The sequence below is a fragment of the Scleropages formosus genome, chromosome 1 (genome assembly GCF_900964775.1).
Source record: "Scleropages formosus chromosome 1, fSclFor1.1, whole genome shotgun sequence".
NCBI lineage: Eukaryota > Metazoa > Chordata > Actinopteri > Osteoglossiformes > Osteoglossidae > Scleropages > Scleropages formosus.
Genome location: NC_041806.1, coordinates 28,210,127 through 28,228,030, shown reverse-complemented (window position 1 = coordinate 28,228,030; position 17,904 = coordinate 28,210,127). Strand labels below are relative to the sequence as shown.

The following is a 17,904-nucleotide window of genomic DNA, read 5'->3' as shown; positions in this document are numbered from 1 at the left end:
AAAAAAAAAAAAAAAAAAAGGAAAAAAAAAGTTCTGGACACTTTGCACCAATACATTTAGGAAATGTGTTTCTTTGACAACTTATCCAAACCTTGGCATTTTGGATTTTGAATTTCCAATCAGATATCCTAGAGATGTTTGGCTACAAGGCCAGTGACAGGTGTGGATTTTGACCAAGTCCAATATGACTAACATTTAAAAAGCTCACACTACCCCGAAATATAAATTTTCACGCATACGGGTGACATTCAACATTCAAGCGCCAGTGTTTTCGTACTGTCTTTTGGTCAAGTTTCTTGAAACTTTCAAAGAATCACTTTTAGGCTTATAAAAATAAATATTTCTCAAAATGCTTAATAAGTTACACAAAACTAGCAGCACAAGTAGAATCTAGAAATCTGTGTGCAAATACCTAAATTCTCCAACTGCTAATCCCCCCTGGTCCCAAATAAATCCTGGTTAGATATCAAGAACCCTTCCCGTTTTGTAAACAAGCTGCGTTTCACAATCTCAACATACAATATTTGAAAGCTTAAGGACACGCACTCAAGACATTTATATAAAAACTCTAGATGTGCAATAAAATAACTTTGTAAAAACTTGATGGGTACACAAAACAAGGGCCTAAGACCAAACTGAAATAGCACCATTCATTAGTTACCTCAATACTGTCAGTGCATCCGCTTCGATTCTTTTAATAATTTAAAAAAAAAAAAAATTTCAAGGCACAACACACTTGAGAATAAATCTATTGCACTTAATTAAATTCCACTGTCTCCCCATTTCAACTTCCTGTTTAGGAAATGAAGCCAACTGCTCTGCGGCCAACTGTAACAGGCACATCAAGGTCCGATCGACTTGGGCGCCGTTAACATGCCATCAGAGGGATGGGGAACCCTGGTCTTTGGCCAGACCTAGTGGAATACACAGCCAGTATGTAATGGAAACATATGCAACTAAAATGGTGGTGCACCAAACTGCACTCCCAACTGCCCTTGCCAAGACACCCTGTGCAGTTTTCTTCTTTGTACATTACCAAGCTCTGCTATGCCTAACAGCCTTAAGTCTGAGAAAGAGCCATGTCTTTAATTTAGCTGAGGATGTCTATCAGATTCAACGCAGCTTGAAAAGAGGAAAAATAAAAAAAAAAAAAAAAAAAAAAAAAAAAATAGTATACATGTTCAATAAGAATAAAGCCTGCAGCAAGTTTCATTTGCTTTATCTCCTTGACCAAAAAACAACACTAGCATGCCTATATTACCGAATCAGCCACGGCAACCAGTGCAATCCGTTCCGGCGCTGTGGTCCATTACAGCCATTCAAGCATCACTTACGGCAGGCATTTTATTTTGAGACTGAGTAGTTTTAGAAACACTTCAAAAAATGTTCAACTGTTTCAAGTAAATCAACAGGGGGAAACGACACCCCACTCAACAGCTAGTCTGCGAAACTTCACTAGCTGCCCTAACACTGTACTCAATTTCAAGAGGTGGATTAATTCCAGCATCTGCATCCAAACGCTGCTGTCTTTTAGAAAGTCTGCATCACTAACAAACTTTGAGATCAGCTGGAATGGTTTCTTCTTTTTTGCAAACCAACCATATCCTTAATAGGTACCGACCCAGGATAGAGTGAGCAAAATAAAATCAGAACTTTTCATCACTTACTAGTCACACAAGGAGTCAACACCAACCTTCAATTCAACTCCTCCATGTATCCAGGAGCCGAGTGCGCAGCGCTCACAGCGGACTGCACACATTTCCTGATTTCCCTGGTGACAATTTGAGGTTCAAATGGACTAATGACTCACTCAAGTCATCATTCCAGTGTTTGCCAAGGTTTGATTTAGTAGAAGCCTTTTATGCCTTGAAAAAAAATTCCTATTGCGCTTTAGGCCAAAGTACAGCCAATGACGACATTAAAATAAATTCCTGTCTAAATTTAAAAGGCACAGTACATTAACAAATGAATGATCCTCAGGTTTTCAAGAAATGAGCTGCACTGGAAAATCTAGAGTCCAAGATACTATCAGGCATTGCATATCAGCAGCCATGTTTGACTTTATCTAAAGAGTGATGCTCTGGTTCTCTGGCTGGCCGTCCATCTGTAACGTTTACCCCCTCTCCCTCCTTCCTTCAGAATGAGGTCAGAGAATCACAGCTGGTAATGTACTGCGAGTTCTTGAAGCTACACAGGGTATAGTCTGGCTAAGTTACATGTGGTTTCCATTCAGCTAGTCTGGATTGGCAACAGCCGCAGCAGCTCTAGTTTCCCCACCAGTCCACCTGAGAGTAACTGCCTCCATAGCCATCGCTGCTGTAGAAGTTTCCAAAGCCTCCTGAGGACAGAAAGCAGCAAGTCAAACACTATGATAAAAGCTTGCAATACCAAACACTGAAGTCAGACTGGTCCCAGCTGACACGACACCTACCCTTACCGCCTCCAAAACCTCTGTTGCCACCATGGCCTCCACTGCTGCGACCACTGCGGTTACCAAAGTTGCTTCCCCCGCTGGCAGTCTGACGGTAATCCCTGCCTCCAAATCCACCGGAAGAGAACCTTAAACAATTTCCGGGGGGGAGAGAAACACACCTTTCAATTCCCTTCAAAACAGAAAAGGCAAGGTTATACAGCATGGACTGTCCGCTGCTCTCAAAGCCCAAACATACCTCTTGGTGCGACCGCGGTTGCTGCTCTTGTGCTGGTGCTCGTATGCAAGGCTCTCCAGCCACGAAGGAACTTCCTGTTTTGACTCCACTAAAATGTCAAGGAGGTCCTTCGTGATGTTGGTGTTCTTGTCATTGAAGAAAGAAGTGGCCAGGCCTTGAAAGGAGGAGACAGCTTAGCCCATACCAAACAAAGGGACTACTGGACATACTCAAGAAGCTGTGTGAGTGCATACCAAGGTTTCCAACGCGTCCAGTACGACCAATGCGATGGACATACTCCTCAATATCACTAGGTAGGTCAAAGTTGATCACATGCTTCACATTGCAAATGTCGAGCCCACGTGCAGCAACCTTCAAGACAATATGAATTCATTAATGTCCACAGTGGTTTTCAAAATTTTTTGAAGATTCCATGCTATTTTCCCCCCCTTCTATTCCACAAAAGCCATCATGTAATAAAACTGTATAAAATGTGCAGATGTTTTCAGACCAGTTTCTGGGGACCATTGGACAAGTGCTGCACACTGATGAGGGGGGGAGATCAAAACATACTGCTGTGGCAACCAGAATGGGACATCTTCCTGAACGGAACTGGTGGAGTGCTTCCTCTCGGTCTCTCTGAGAACGGTCACCATGGATACTAGTGCATGCATAGCCTTCGCGGTATAGAAAGTCCTCCAAAGCATCGGCACCCTTCTTTGTTTCCACAAACACCAAGGTAAGGGAGTCTTTACCTGCAAACAGAAACAATGGGGTCTGTATTTGAATAGAAACAGTAGCCCAGCATTTCCAAAAAAAAGATGTGCTCACCTACCCCTTACTTCTAGCAAGGGCCTTGCTGCATATAGAAGTGAGGTTACACATTCATAAATTATGACAGATTGCAAACATAACTCAGGACCATATGTAGTATGGAGAGCATTTTTTTGTTTTAACTGACAACCATTAACTAAACACCAGTTATGCCCAGTTTGGTAATGTAACCAAAACCAGCCAACCCATTAAGTTATTTTCAACAAAGGGACTTTCACTTGGGTTCAATGTTTGCCACAGGACACACACTCTTTAATGGCTATCACAGCAAAAGCTTAAATGAAAAAGGATTGGTGGACAAATGGAGGGTGACAGTGGCATTGCAGATCTACATGAAGTGACATCATTACTATGAATTTCAAACTGAGATGTGTACACAATTGTGAAACCACACCATGAATGTTATACATTCATTTTTACCTTCTCTCCTGCTCCAAACATCTGCACACTAAATTATACACTAAATCTTGTAACATAAGTTCTATACCATAAATGGTGTTTGAATTCAAATCTACTAAATTGCAAACAGTCTAGTACTGCTGATAAGTCAATGACTTTAAACATCCTAAAAACAAGTTGTCAGACAGCACTACAAATTTTAACAAGAGAGAAAACCTCTATTCTATACAGAAGTTCCAAATTTGACCACAGCTACAACATTGTTTGATAACAGTGATACTCTCCTTCAACCACAGTATTAGTTGATCACCTTTCAAAATGAGTCACTTGTCAGGCAGATGAATTCAAAGCCAATGTCTCAGACAGTAACGCTCAGCCAGTCTTATTTTGGTTACTAATCAGCAGACTGGTAACTAGACAAAACCTGCAACGCAAACATGAACAGCAACCTATCCACAGAAACTCAAGGTCTTTCCTAGCCATTGCTATGCGTTACTGTCTATCAAAATCGAGGGCAAAGTGAGAAAAGCATAAACGGAACAAAACTGCGGGCAAAATAAAATTTATGAAATGAGGCATTCTAGTAGCACTCCATGATAAGTTGTACTTACCAGGCTTCTCTGGGGTCTCGCTTGCATTTTCCTGAACCTCAGTGGGAACGACTTTGAATAAAACCAAACCTCGCAATAAACTTTATGCATTTTAAATAAGAGCTGGACAAGTTCAAAAAATCAGTCTACAAAATGCTGAAGCATTCACTTTAAGAATGGAACAGATGTTCTCCGAACCAAACCTGACTGTCATGTGCAAAACTATAAAACTGGTGGACACATTTTATGGGGCCCCGTGTACCTTTGTACAGAACATCCAGCCAACAATACGGAGAAAGGAATTACACACCATTTAGGAATGGAGTTAAATCATTTCTGTAACAAACATTGAACCTTCACATTATTGTCCTTCCTTGGAGAAGGTCCATGGATACAGAGAATTTAATGTTGACTATACACATTACCTTTATTTAACCATTTGCTTACACTGAAAATCAACTATTCAGAAGGCTGAACTATACCAGAGTAAAGCCATGAAGGATTAAAATACCTGTAGCATTCAGGAGATCCAACAAGAAGGAACGTTTGTCATTCTCCTCAACCCAAACAACCTTCTGGGTGATGTTCTCTGAGGTGGACCCAACACGGCCCACAGCCAAGAAAATGTAGTCCTCCAGGAAGTCACGGGCAAGGATCTAAGACCAATAAACATGATCAAGCACCTGGTATTGTTCAACAGACAACTGACATTTACTTGGATGTAGCACCATTTACCTGGATTTCCTTGGGGAAAGTAGCACTGAACATCATCGTATGTCGCACACCTTTCGGAGGCATGGTGTCCTGCTCAACAATACGTCGGATCTGGGGCTCAAAACCCATGTCGAGCATTCTGTCAGCCTCATCCAGAACCAAGTAACTGGAAAGAGGCACAAAATTTCAAAACCAAACTCCACGAACTCAGATAAAGTATGCATTTAATCTTTTAGTAACTGCAAATATACGGTGCATTAAGGAATACTCAGAGAAGTGCTGAAATCTCATTCTATTCTTTGGCAGAAAAAGGCCAGCAAGCCAGTGCTGAATGGCCGTGTTGCATTCCAAGTAAACTTACTTGCAGTAGTCCAGCCCAATCTTCCCTCTCTCCATCATGTCCACCAACCGGCCAGGAGTGGCAACAAGGAGGTGACAGCCCTTCTCCAAGTCACGGATCTGTTGGCCAATGTCCGCCCCTCCATACACAACACATGGGCGCACATGGGAGCGGTAAGCAAACTGGAAGAAAGAATTCAGATTAAAACAGAGAAAGTGACGATTTGAGTGCTGTACTGACACCTGGTGCCCAGGCGCACGTACCTTTCTAGCTTCATCGTAGATCTGCAGTGCAAGTTCTCGAGTAGGTGCCAGAACCAGAGAAATTGGATACTGCTTGCGCCGTCCATATCTCCCATTCTCCTGTGAAAACATTTAGAAAAGATGCACAAACCGCTTTCCTGAAACTGACAAGCAAAAACTGTTGTAGCTGACTGGGCTCAGATTATGCATTAAAGCAGTCTGTCACTGAGCATTAAAAACTTTAAGCAGTGTAGACATGACATCTATTAATGCACAATGTATGCATCTGAGTTAAGTGAAGAAACAATGCCAAGTACCTGGCTGCTGTTCTTTGTGGCCCGCAAGGCCTCTCCAGGACCCTCAGTGTAAATCTGACTCAAAACTGGAAGGAGGAACGCAGCCGTCTTTCCGGACCCTGGCCATGGAGGCAACATGAATCAGGCAAGTAAAGCCAGTACAGATTCCACTCTGTGGAGATCACATACCCTCTCCCCAGTCAGTCAGATGAAATGAAAAACGAGCTCCTCCCATCTCAGAGAGTTCCCTCAAAAGATCTAGATACCATCCCTTCAGGGAAGGTATACCAAAATCTCTCACAAATTCTAGCAATGCTTAACTATAAGCAAACTAATGTTTACATTACACATGACAGTGTGAATGCGTAGCAGCTCTCACCTGTCTGAGCACAGGCCATCAGGTCCCTCTTTGTCTTTATGATGGGAATGGCATGCTTCTGGACAGGAGTGGGTTTGGTGTAGCGGCTCAGAGTGATGTTACCCATGATGATCTCCCCCATGTCAACATCATGAAACTGCAAACAGGCAACACTTAGGAAACTACTTCACACAAAAGGTACAAAATGAAAGCCGACACTACATTTCACTCACGCTTTCAATGTGAGGAGGGCAGTTTGTGCCAGTGGCCTCAACAGGAATGTCATCGTACTTCTCAAAGTTAATCCCTGTGTTACTTCCAGAAAAGAGTTCACTGTGAAGAAGGAGCAGAAATGACACGATTAGTCTTCAAGTTGAAGAATCCCAAGTGGAATTCATGAATAAATTGTCAGATTGCTGCAAGCAACAAGCTGATGGGATACTGACTGTTCCAGGCGCTCATTTCGAGATGTGGGCTTAGACCAGTCCTCCTCTTCTCTAGAGTCCTCTACCCATCGGCTACTGCTTCCTCCAAAGCCTCCACGTTCATATCTATCTCACAGACCAGACGCATTAAAACTCAAAAGGTTGTGTCCTCCTCAATTTCTCAGAATTATTACATGGTATTTGTTTTACAGTAGTGGTGTTCAACATAACCAGCAAAAAAGCTTCTAACTACTTACTATATCAAATAGGATACAGAGGATACAGCACTTCTTACCTCCCTCTTGTCCCAGAGCCCCGGTCATTGAAAAAAGAGGGCTTCCCTCTGTCGGAGCGCCCTCCAAAACTGCTATAGGCATCCCTGTTGTCTTTAGGTGTGTTCCATCCATTGCCATCTTTGCCATCGTAGCCAAATCCTATGAGAAACGCAAGGTGTCACAGCAAAATTTTTTTTTTAATCCATACTCTTTTCAGTTTACCATGTAAAACTGACAGACATACAGTATCAATGACCACTGCAACAACTAAACTGGCACTAGAAACTTAAGCACCAAAGTGAAACATGAAGATTAAGTTTTAAAGCTATGAGCAGACAGACTGCTCCCCTACCTGAATTTGGCATTGGCTGGGACTGGTTAAAGGAACCGCCGCCTCGGTTGCCACGGTACCCACCACGCCCACCTCTGTCTGTGCGAGAAGGTCCACGTCCCCCGAAACCGCTTCGATCTCCATTCATGCGGTTATCCCTGCCATCATGGTAGCCATTCATGTAGCCATTGCTGCGGCTGCTGTCCCATCCAGGGGAGTCTGACATAAGTAGGGTAAGAAACAGGTCAGCTGGGAATATGTTGTCCTCAAGAGCACAGGGATGAAGGGAGCCACTGACGGGTCCCACTTCTTGCTGATGTTTCATCTTGAAAGCTGTTCAATTACACTGACCTTCACCCTAGGAATCTGTGGGATCAAGCACCAAAGCAAACAATCTTTTTGATTAAAAGGATTCTCATGAATGCAAAATATTTGTTTAATGTGTTCCTCACATTAATGCAGAGACAGCAATCACTGGCACAGAAAGGTTCACTACTACTTTAAAACATTAGCTTGTGTGCACTGAAGTAATTGATTTCGTAATTTCAGATTTCTAAGCACTAAAAACTTAACTGGTTTTATAGTAGCTCAACTACCCTTGCACCCATAGCCTCAGGTGTGGTCATTTCTGACAACTACATGTGAACACAAACCAAAACAAAGCTGAAAGGCCACTGACGTATCAGACCAGAAAAATCAGAAACATAAGTAGACCCTTAACTGCCTGTGCTATGCCACTCCATAACTACACAAAAAGCTACAGTTAGACAAACTGGCAGGATGAAAGCACAGACAGACAAACCCATGCCCCTATAACTTTTACCACAGCGATCGGCCCAGCTGAGCACGCTGGCCGTGTCATCATTTCCATCCGTGGCTGTGCTGCAGTCAGTGTGGGCAGGAGAGGCTGTGATCAACACACACAGTTACTGGCCAAGGCCCACACTATTGACCATGGAATACGCTCATTCAAAGTTCAGATCAAAATATCAACCACTGGCTAAGCAGTCAACCAATGTAAGGATGGCATGAACATAGAAGTCCAACTACCATGCAGATGACAAGGACTAATTTCACAAGTCACCAACTTGGCCTAACACAAACTAAAACCCTGGGTTGGTGTATCATGCAGATGTACAGTAACGAGATCCATCGGAACTGCCAATTGCATCCACACAGAAGCATTTGGATCTGCACTGACCACAGGAGACATTCACTGATGGCATCAAGTATATGCCAGCAACCCTTAAACACAATCACAACAAATGCAAAATATTTTTTTCATCTCCTTTGTTCTCAATTAAGAAGAGGAAAGAACAATTAAGGCAGCAATTAACCCTTTTCAACCTGGTTCTGAATTCTTGACATATACAGTTGGAATAAAATGCAAAATTTGTGTGAGAAATCAGATTGCTGGCATTAAACACTATTTCTGTGAGGTTTAAAAAAAAATTAAGCTATGAAACTTCAAAAGGCTTAGGTGTTAAACACTGCCTATAAAAATTGTTAATATTTCATACTTAAGCCTACTACTTTCAAAATTAACACTCCTCAGTCCAACCTATTAACAGAAATCCTCTTTTCCATCTACCAAAGGAGGGTGGAAATTACTAACCTCAACAATGAAGGTGCAGAGTTTACATCACAGATTACTAGTAACAGACATGCTACTAAAAACAAGCATTAAGCCAGTATTCCAAAACATCCATATCAAACAAGCATCTAGGCAAAGTATGACGTTTAAATGACATGAGCGAGAGGTACACTGTGTTTAACATATGACAATGGTGAAAGTTATTTTGTGATGAGTAATGTCAAACTACTGTTAATGAATTATTAAAACCTTTAAGCTCTGACTGAATCAAGCTACTAATGCAAGATGGGTTTTGAGGTAGGCATCATCACAAACTTCAGTGAAAAATCTCAACAGGTACAAAAGCCAATTCCACTTAATGTTGGGACTTGAAAATGCAGATTATTTCCATTAGTTCTGCAGTGTCCAGTCACAGTATTTTGGATGACTGACTTTTACCCAACTCTCCACCACAGAACTGTTAAGCAGTATGACAATAACACTTAAATTTATACTAGCGTTACTGGTCTTCTGCTAATCTCCATACAGTAAAATGTATGGATGCACGGACAGGATTACAACTGTATAAAAAATAAAATCTACATCAGCACTTAAGCAGCAAGTGTTTTTGTGCATACTTGCTCTGATAATTACACAGAATACCATGCACTGTAATGGGTTAGAAGCGAAGTCACATGTAACGTCCACATACAGACCAAAGAAATTAACTAAGAGCACCACACCAAAGAGTCATGTAAAAAGCAAAGTCAAGAGAAAGCAGGGTCAAGTAACAAGCTGGAGAACAGTATCTCCCTCCAGTAGCATGCATACACTCTGTCATATACCACATCGGCCTGGCCAGCCACTGCTGTAGGCCTGATAATAGGAAAGCTCCTGCGATGGGTATCTTGCGTAACCTAAGCAAAAGCATAATGCTCCTTGTTACAACTGAATCAAAGATGAATGCAAATTCCAAGATAAAAGTGCACTGCAAATAGTTACCAGTTCTAAAGTCGGTCCATTCCGATGCATAGTTATTTCTTTGTCTACGGTAGTGTTCTGGATGTCCCATTTGAGGGTACTGTTTGGGAGAAACTTTAGAAGAAGCCTCATGTTGGAGGTATAAAGCAAGTGTTCCAACTTTAAACTCATTCACCCACAGAACTAATTGAAAAAACAAAAAGACAATTATCAGATGTTGAAATGCTGTGCACAAGTACAATTTACACTGCTAAGGCTCCAATTAAGTGTAAGCAAAAAGGGGAAAGCGTTCAGTAAGCAAGTCTTGTTTTGCTGTTTGCAAATAGCAGAGCACATCCAAGATCTTGTTTTTCTTTTAGCCCAATGCACACGGCAGGTGAGCAGTGTCCCTTTACACTGCAAGTATACCAATATAGATTAAGGTTGACAGTAAGATCCAGTGAAGATAACAGCATCTGATACTTTTAAACAAACATCACACATGTGAAGGTCACCCCAAAAAAAAAAAAAAACTGCAGCACTAAGTTTCTAAACCAGAAGGTATATTTGCTATTGTAATGTCACCATACTGAAGTGAATGCTGATTCAAAGCATGACTCAAACTGTACTGAAGTGACAGTTAATTGGAGATAGTATTTATTAAAGTGTGATGGAATTTGAGTACCTATTTAAGAATATTCAATGAATAAAGTATAACAAATCAAAGATATCACAGAAAGCTTGTGCTCATTTGGTTATCAATTAACCATTTTTTGCATATTACATGTTAAAGCAACAACTTACTAGTATTTACCAATAAAATCAATATGTGCTAAAGTATTGCATTTAAAATTTCAATTAACAGCTTAACTCCATTTGAACAAAAAGACAGACATCTTAACATCATAACGTAAGAAGCAGGACTGAAAAGTTGATGCTAAATGTTACCCGTGAATAGCCAAAGTGTACATAAGTGCATTTGTGAAGTAATGATATCCAAATTTCACATAAATATGTCATATCACTATTAATGTTTCAGAAGTATGAAGGGAATGTTTTTGAACGTGATCTCCAGTGTTTTGCCAATAGAAATGTGCACTACACGTAACACTTTGTACTGTTCACTGAGGCAGGCTTACCAGGAACAATACACAGTTGCATGGAAATGTTCACGATCCTACTACTATACTGCCATATCAGCTGTTAACTTCTGCCCTTTGGTTCTGAAGTCAAAACTTGGAGAAATGTGCAATACAGTTAGACTATTACAGTGTTTTAGTAGGTGTACTACTGTAGCCAATCATCAGCTACACTTAAGCTTAAGGTAATATACCCTCAAGTATTACAGAATTCACACTGCAATTTCAAGTGTTACTATTTAATAGTACATTTTAGAGAGAGAACATCCGATCACCTTATACTTTTATCATAAACTTGAATAAAAGGGTAGTTGCTACACACTTCACTTTTCCACCAGACAATGTAAGTCATCTTAGCGTTTTTCCACATACTTCTTTATTGCAGCTGGACAGACTGTTTTTTTCTAAGAACAAGGGTGAAGAACACCATGAACAATAGGTCATTAGCATATGCTCTGGTAAAAAGGCACTGACATATGATGCCCTTAACACCACAATCCTTTCCACTGGTACTTCTTTACTAGAGACAATGACAGCCGTTGGTAACTATTATACATCTTTGGCAGTCCATTGCTAAGATTGAAGAAGTCAGTGGAAAACACCTGAAATATAAGTAAGTGCAAGCACACTAATTCATCTTAAATTTTGGACTGGAGAGCTATTTATATGTCGCCAGAACACCAAAGTCACAATCACTAAAGCTTAATGCAGATCTGCATTTGCAAGTTAGGTTCTGTAAAAAACCTTGTATACAATATAAAATTGTAAAAATTTAAAGTTATATGCACTTAAAATAACATTTTAAAACAATTGAAAAATCAAAATACATCTCCATAAACTCCTGTCCTATCCCAGCTTGGCCAATTCATCCCATAAACATATGCTATGTTGAGTCACCATCTTTAGACTTGATCCCCACTTTGGTCTCCAAGGCAACAGTATGGCCCTCACAAGCACAAGTAGAATCACCAGTATAAGACAGTGATTATTTTCTATCAATGTCTCAGACTCTTTCTCAAAAGGGCACAAAAACCAGACATGAACTATAAACACCATGGAAGCAAGATTAATTAAGGCAGTCCTATAGTCACGTTCTGTTTTGGTGTGTTTCGGTGCCATCTGTTGGCTCGGCAAGTAAACGGAAGTGTCAATTTTTCCACCAGAAATTTTACAAGATTGTTAAGTGAAGAAAATGCAACTAAAAGCTGATATGTCCATTCAAAAATTCATGTGAGCATTGATAATTTGAGGAGCCACTGTATATCATAAGCAAATACTGCCTACTTGGCACCCATCACTTCACAATCACCTGCTGTGTGCACTGAGCATGTTATTTCCAAAATACCTAAGCCAGATTGAGTTCACCGTATAGAATTAACCCACCAATGGAACTGCCCGTGCTGCTTTTTAAAGGTTGAAGATCAAGACCGTGTGATAAAATTTACACGCAAAAGCAGTATCTCTGCAATGCCATGCAGCTGGGCAGCACTTCTGTGAGCAGAAGCTTTCAGAACAGACTTACAGCTCCTTAATGAGGCCCCTGAATAACCACTCTGTCTACCAGAGGTATAAGCATTTCCTGCTGTAGGGGGGGAAAAAAAAAATGTCCAAGCACTTAAAAGCAATATTTAAGCACATATCCTAAAGCATAAATACAAAGATCCAAATTAAGGTACTAGCAGCTACACTGGAAAGTTAAAATATTTCACCTTGGCACATGATCTGTGTACTTTTATATTGTACACTAGTCTGAAATCGAACAAAACAATAACAACTTATAAAGCCAGAGAATCATAGAAACAGAAAATGTTTAATATACACCAATAGCTGATGTCTTTTAGCAATTTTATTACATTGGATAACTAATTTATCCATTTAATCAACAGGGTACTGGAGCAATTCATGGTAGGTAACAAGGGTACTATAGCAGAAACTATAAAAGGTGGCAGTAATTCATATATGAACTGAACAGCAATGACTAAAGGAACCATCAACATTGTTAGATTAGAAGACATGTTCATTCTACTAGATGCTTAATCTACATTGTAGACAAGGCCATCTGGGGATGCACTATCAACACTTCCTAAACATTTTTAAAAACTCTTTAGCATAATATTTTCAATGGGAGAGCACTTTAAAGAGCATGTGCCTGCAAAAGCCTTGTTTGTAGACACAAATGAGTGTCAGGTATTCTACCTCCCCCAAACACAAAGAAAAATCACGTTTGTTCTGCCTAGTAAATTTCTTTGGCATTTTTCTGCATATCTCATTCTTACAACAAGGCAGTAAACACTCTGCCAAAAAGCCACTAGATGGCATTGGGATTTAAGCTTCTCTTCATCTATTTAAAAAAAAAAAAAAAAAACAAGTATGAAGTGATATCAGTAAGTGTTTTCATGACAATAGTAGAATCAACATATTTCTTCTGACTATATAGATTAATACTCAAAGCATTCTACACAACCTCTATATAAATTACCAATTTTCCACTTTGAGAAAATGTAGCATAGAAACATAATTGTAAAAACATACAAGTGGATTCTGTTAATGGTATATGAAAACAACACTAATTTGAATCAGAAACACACAACAAAAGCAACTTAACCGTAACTTTTAAAAGCATAACTTAGATTAAGTGTTCTTCATAACATTACTAAATGAATGAAAAGTAGTCCTTACCATTTTTGGAAGCCTCTTTGTTCCGTAAATGAGGTGGAATGTAGCGCCCTAAAAGATTTTCAAAAGTATATGATTACAAAGGCACAAGTTGATTTGGCCAACAATTACAGTACATAAATAATTACCACAGTGTCAAATTGCAGCAGTGATACAAGAGGCTACTTACACCCAACTTTACACATTAATGCTTCTTAATACATGAAAGTATTTCTGGTTACTCCAGTTACTGGCATGACAAAAGGGACACACTAAAGGTCTTTACAACATCAATGATGTTGCAGCAATTGTGAACACTTCTTTAAACTGATCTGGTTTAGGCAAAATTTAGGGGGGGGGGGGGGGGACTTACTGCCTGAACCACCTCCACCTTGTCCATCTCCAACAGAGTTTAAGTCTAGGACAGCCAGCTGAAATAAATGCAAAAAAGTTTATTCATGCCAAGTAATAGGTGATGCTTCAGTTTTACTGTGATGATGTATTGCTACCACAAGCTTGCTGACAAACTTCCTTTGCAGACAGATACACATTGCTAACACTTTGAAATGTGATGGTATAGTGAGCATTTCACGCACACAACTCAGATGTTCAATAAAATTTAAATCATCCACATACTAGTGCAGTAAAATGAACCAGACCCAAAAAAGACATATGACTCTTGAAAACCCAAACACTTCATTTTTTCCACCACGGTAACCAAGAACTCCCCACATTTAACGCGACAAACTACGCAGAAGGGGAGTGGCCTGCACGGGTCACGTGTCGGCTGAGGAATGCGCTGATTGGTTTTTCCTCTCTTGACCCACTTACTGAAGTTGCCAAAGGCATCGGAGACTGAAGCTTAGATAAATTCACCTTAAATACCCTGAAAAAAAACTCAGCACGGTAATTACTTGCTAGCAACTAGTAGAGAACTGATCTTTAACTAAAAATAAAATATTTAAAGAAAAAAAAAAAAAAAACTACGCATTACGTGAGCTCCCTATGTATGTGACTTAATTGCATAAAAAGACTATTACAAATATATCCGCTTGGATAAGAGATCACAAATAAGTTTAAATAAATGCGAAGCATCGGGATTCAGAAAGACCGGTCCTCCGTACCACACCGCAGTCAACCGCATCACTCCGCCAACATAAACAAAGGGACGCGGACTTGACGTCACGTTGAGTGAAACAAGAACATGACAATTAACCTGTCATTTCACGTGGTTTAAACGCCCGTGGAAATTAAAGTTTATTTTCCCTACGGTTTTTGCGTGGAAAAAAGATGTAAACTTTGTCGGATTTCAGTCAGGTAACTGGGGGGCAGAGCGCAGTGTGCTGTGTTCGAACTCGGCTCGGGGGCCAGAATTGAAAGTACAGTACCGTGTTTTTACTCACTGCGCGTTCCGACAGCGATGGAACGACGACCCGACCGCGTAACCGGCTGGGCCGCATCTCCGTTTACCACAAAGACCGGCGGCGGCCAAGTCGAAACGAGAGACAGCAGTCTTTACACCCTACCGTGTTATTTACTAGACTTGGTTGACATGTAAACACACACATCCTTCCTGACGAGGTAGGAAAACAAACACAGCCCGGCTGGATTACCAGCCCGTCACTCACACTGCGCACCATCATCATAACATAATGTGTAAGAAAGCCAACACTGTTGGCAACAGTCTTTGTACGTGTTCACTACTTACAATCAAAAATACTATAATCATAATAATGCAGTGTAGCGCAGAGAAACGACGCCTGACTGACAGCGGGATTTAATCATAAAGCGTGTCGGACAAAACCCGCTTCTCCCCAGGCAGACTGAGCTGTGTCGATAACACTAGGGTGCTCAGCTTCGAGGAGGCCGGCGACGGAGGAGGAAGCCGAGCTGTGTCCAGCCGCACTCTCCGCAGCGGGGCTCCGAGCTCCGCCATAATCGCCGCTGCCTCCGACTGCACCAGCGGCCACCATTTTACAGGGCGCCAGAGCGAACTAATATCGACGACACACAGCGAGCTAATATTATAAGCACTTTCTCTGTCGCTCACTCGCTCCCCACGAAAAGTACCTCCGGGGCTGCGGACACTCACCTGCTGATCTAGACCGTGGACATTTTCGACGGCCACATGACTCATAACTAAAGGATAATGCGGACTGTCTTCGTCAGAGAAACCGTCTTTGTTAGCCAGCGAGCTAAGCCGCGTCTTCGTATTTTCGGTCGCCGCTGTTTTCCCTTTTCTTTTCTTCCCTTGTGGCTTTTAGTGCGCGGTGATATCAACGCTAGCGTCTTGCTTTAAATTATACACGTAAAAAGGTTTTCCTGTCCTTCCTCTTTTATCGCAAATATATTTCTATTTCTATTTCGCCGGTGCCCTGGCGGTCTGTTTTCTTCTCCAGTCGGAGTCGAACGCTCTACAAACACCTTCCAGTGGTCAGCGGTGGAATAGGCTCGAGGACCTGACTGCGAGATTTTATTGGCCGGAAGGTCCGCGCACAGAGAACCTCAAATACCGCGATATTTGGATGGACGAGTAGGGCTAATGACACCTGAAGCGGCACGCGACGATATTTATGCGCGAAATCCCTGTTTGCGGAAGTCTCTCTTGATGTAGCTCGGCCTTATTTCGCTTCATCCTTGAGTTATTTTAAAGCACTTGTGTTTGCACACTTATATATTTGTATTCAGTTTAAATAATTTCTCCATAAATATTACTATGATTAATAAAAATACTGTGTTTTGATATGTGTTAGATAGCGGGTGCTCTCGTCACATCACGTACTGCTGTCAAAGATAAATTAAAATGTACTGAACACTGAAATACTATATATAATGAAAATTACATATAACTTACTACATGGGAGCTGGTAGTATAGTGGTTAGAGCTGCTGCCTTTAGCCCTTAAGGATATAGCTTCAAATCTCACCTCTGGCTAGTACTGTACACTGTACTTACCCAGTTACTCTAGTAAAATTACTCAGCTGTATAAATGGGTAAATAATTATAAGTTGCTTTTGTGCAAAGTGGCAGCTGACGAAAATAATGCTATACAAATAAGATCATTCTTCTATTTTAACTTTATGTAATTCTGCTTTTACTTCTTTTTAAACAAAAAAGTGTTTCTCGGTGTGATACACACAAGGAGTAACGTTCCCTCACATAACCAAGGCTCTTTTTCTGAGAACGCCACCTCTGCCTGGGGATCGGGCCCGTTCCCACTGCAGGTTCTGGACACTTCCGGCTGCCTGCTGGCCCCTAACTTGTACTGTGAAATTTGCAAAACAAGCAAAGAAGTCACACTTACTAGGAGAACAGAACTTTCAGTCGAACGTACGCGCCTCACTGATGCTGAGAGCCTCCCGCAGATGTGCAGGCTGGCAACAGTCACCTATCGCTTCTGTTTATTTAGATTTACTACTCAATTATTGCAGATGATCCTTACTGAACAACTCAGCAAAGAGGGGTTGCGACCATAATGAGTGGTTACAGTAATTACAGCAATAATGTACTTGTAAGATCACTTGTACCATCTTTGTTGATGATGATGATGATGTTGATCTTCATATTGCACGCTTAAAAGCAGCTTCTCGAAGTGCTTCATAATGAAGAATTTAGATGCGTTGCAATTCGAAAGCAAAGAAATGTACAGTGTCAGCGTTTGAACAATTATAACATTGACAGTACAACAGAATCCATTCTGAATAACCTGCAGGGTTGTTCCAGCTTCTGAGAGGGCACGGTGGTGCAGTTGGTTGGACCGGGTCCTGCTCTCTAGTGGGTCTGGGGTTCGAGTCCCGCTTGGGGTGCCTTGCGATGGACTGGCGTCCCGTCCTGGGTGTATCCTTCTGCCCTCAGTTGCCGGGTTAGGCTCTGGCTCCCTGCGACCCTGTATGGGACAAGTGGTTCTGAAAGTGTGTGTTGTTCCAGCTCAATGTTTAACCCCCCCTTCAAATGGCAGTGAAAGAGTTACAAAAAAGAAGGAACAGAATTCACACTGCTACCATCAAGTATAAACAAAACCCAACTAGTCTTGCTTTTATGACAGAAGCATGTTTCCGACCCCACCCCCACCAGCTCACCCGCTGCCTGTCTCGTACGTCGGAATTCCACCTGGGAGGGTCTTGA

The 17,904-nt window shown here is 41.2% G+C and overlaps 1 protein-coding gene across 14 annotated transcripts; it reads right to left on the bottom strand.

The window, feature by feature from the left end:
• Position 1: 1 nt before the first annotated feature.
• LOC108926481 (ATP-dependent RNA helicase DDX3X-like) lies at positions 2-16,233 on the bottom strand. Of its 14 annotated transcripts, none has more exons than XM_018739155.2 (23): positions 15,872-16,233; positions 14,153-14,210; positions 13,804-13,851; positions 12,647-12,706; positions 10,028-10,189; positions 9,871-9,942; positions 8,276-8,359; positions 7,474-7,671; positions 7,142-7,280; positions 6,868-6,972; positions 6,655-6,754; positions 6,443-6,578; positions 6,085-6,182; positions 5,789-5,887; positions 5,547-5,707; positions 5,207-5,351; positions 4,983-5,127; positions 4,493-4,543; positions 3,222-3,403; positions 2,903-3,020; positions 2,670-2,823; positions 2,432-2,559; positions 2-2,338 (listed from the first exon to the last, which is right to left on the bottom strand). In XM_018739155.2, the coding sequence occupies exons 1-23, from the start codon at positions 15,914-15,916 to the stop codon at positions 2,265-2,267; spliced, it is 2,562 nt and encodes an 853-aa protein (XP_018594671.1). In that variant the 5' UTR covers positions 15,917-16,233; the 3' UTR covers positions 2-2,264. The 14 variants fall into 14 exon arrangements, with proteins under 14 accessions (XP_018594671.1, XP_018594672.1, XP_018594677.1 ...); XM_018739156.2 differs by having other exon boundaries at positions 2,438-2,559; XM_018739161.2 differs by having other exon boundaries at positions 7,537-7,671.
• Positions 16,234-17,904: the final 1,671 nt, after the last annotated feature.

Coding starts and splice junctions, on each gene's coding strand:
- LOC108926481 (XM_018739155.2), bottom strand. CDS start 15,916: ATGAGTCATGTGGCCGTCGAAAATGTCCACGGTCTAGATCAGCAG. Junction 7,281..7,473: donor CCAGCCAATGCCAAATTCAG/GTAGGGGAGCAG, acceptor CGTTTCTCATAG/GATTTGGCTACGATGGCAAA. Junction 5,128..5,206: donor CTTTCCCCAAGGAAATCCAG/GTAAATGGTGCT, acceptor TATTGGTCTTAG/ATCCTTGCCCGTGACTTCCT.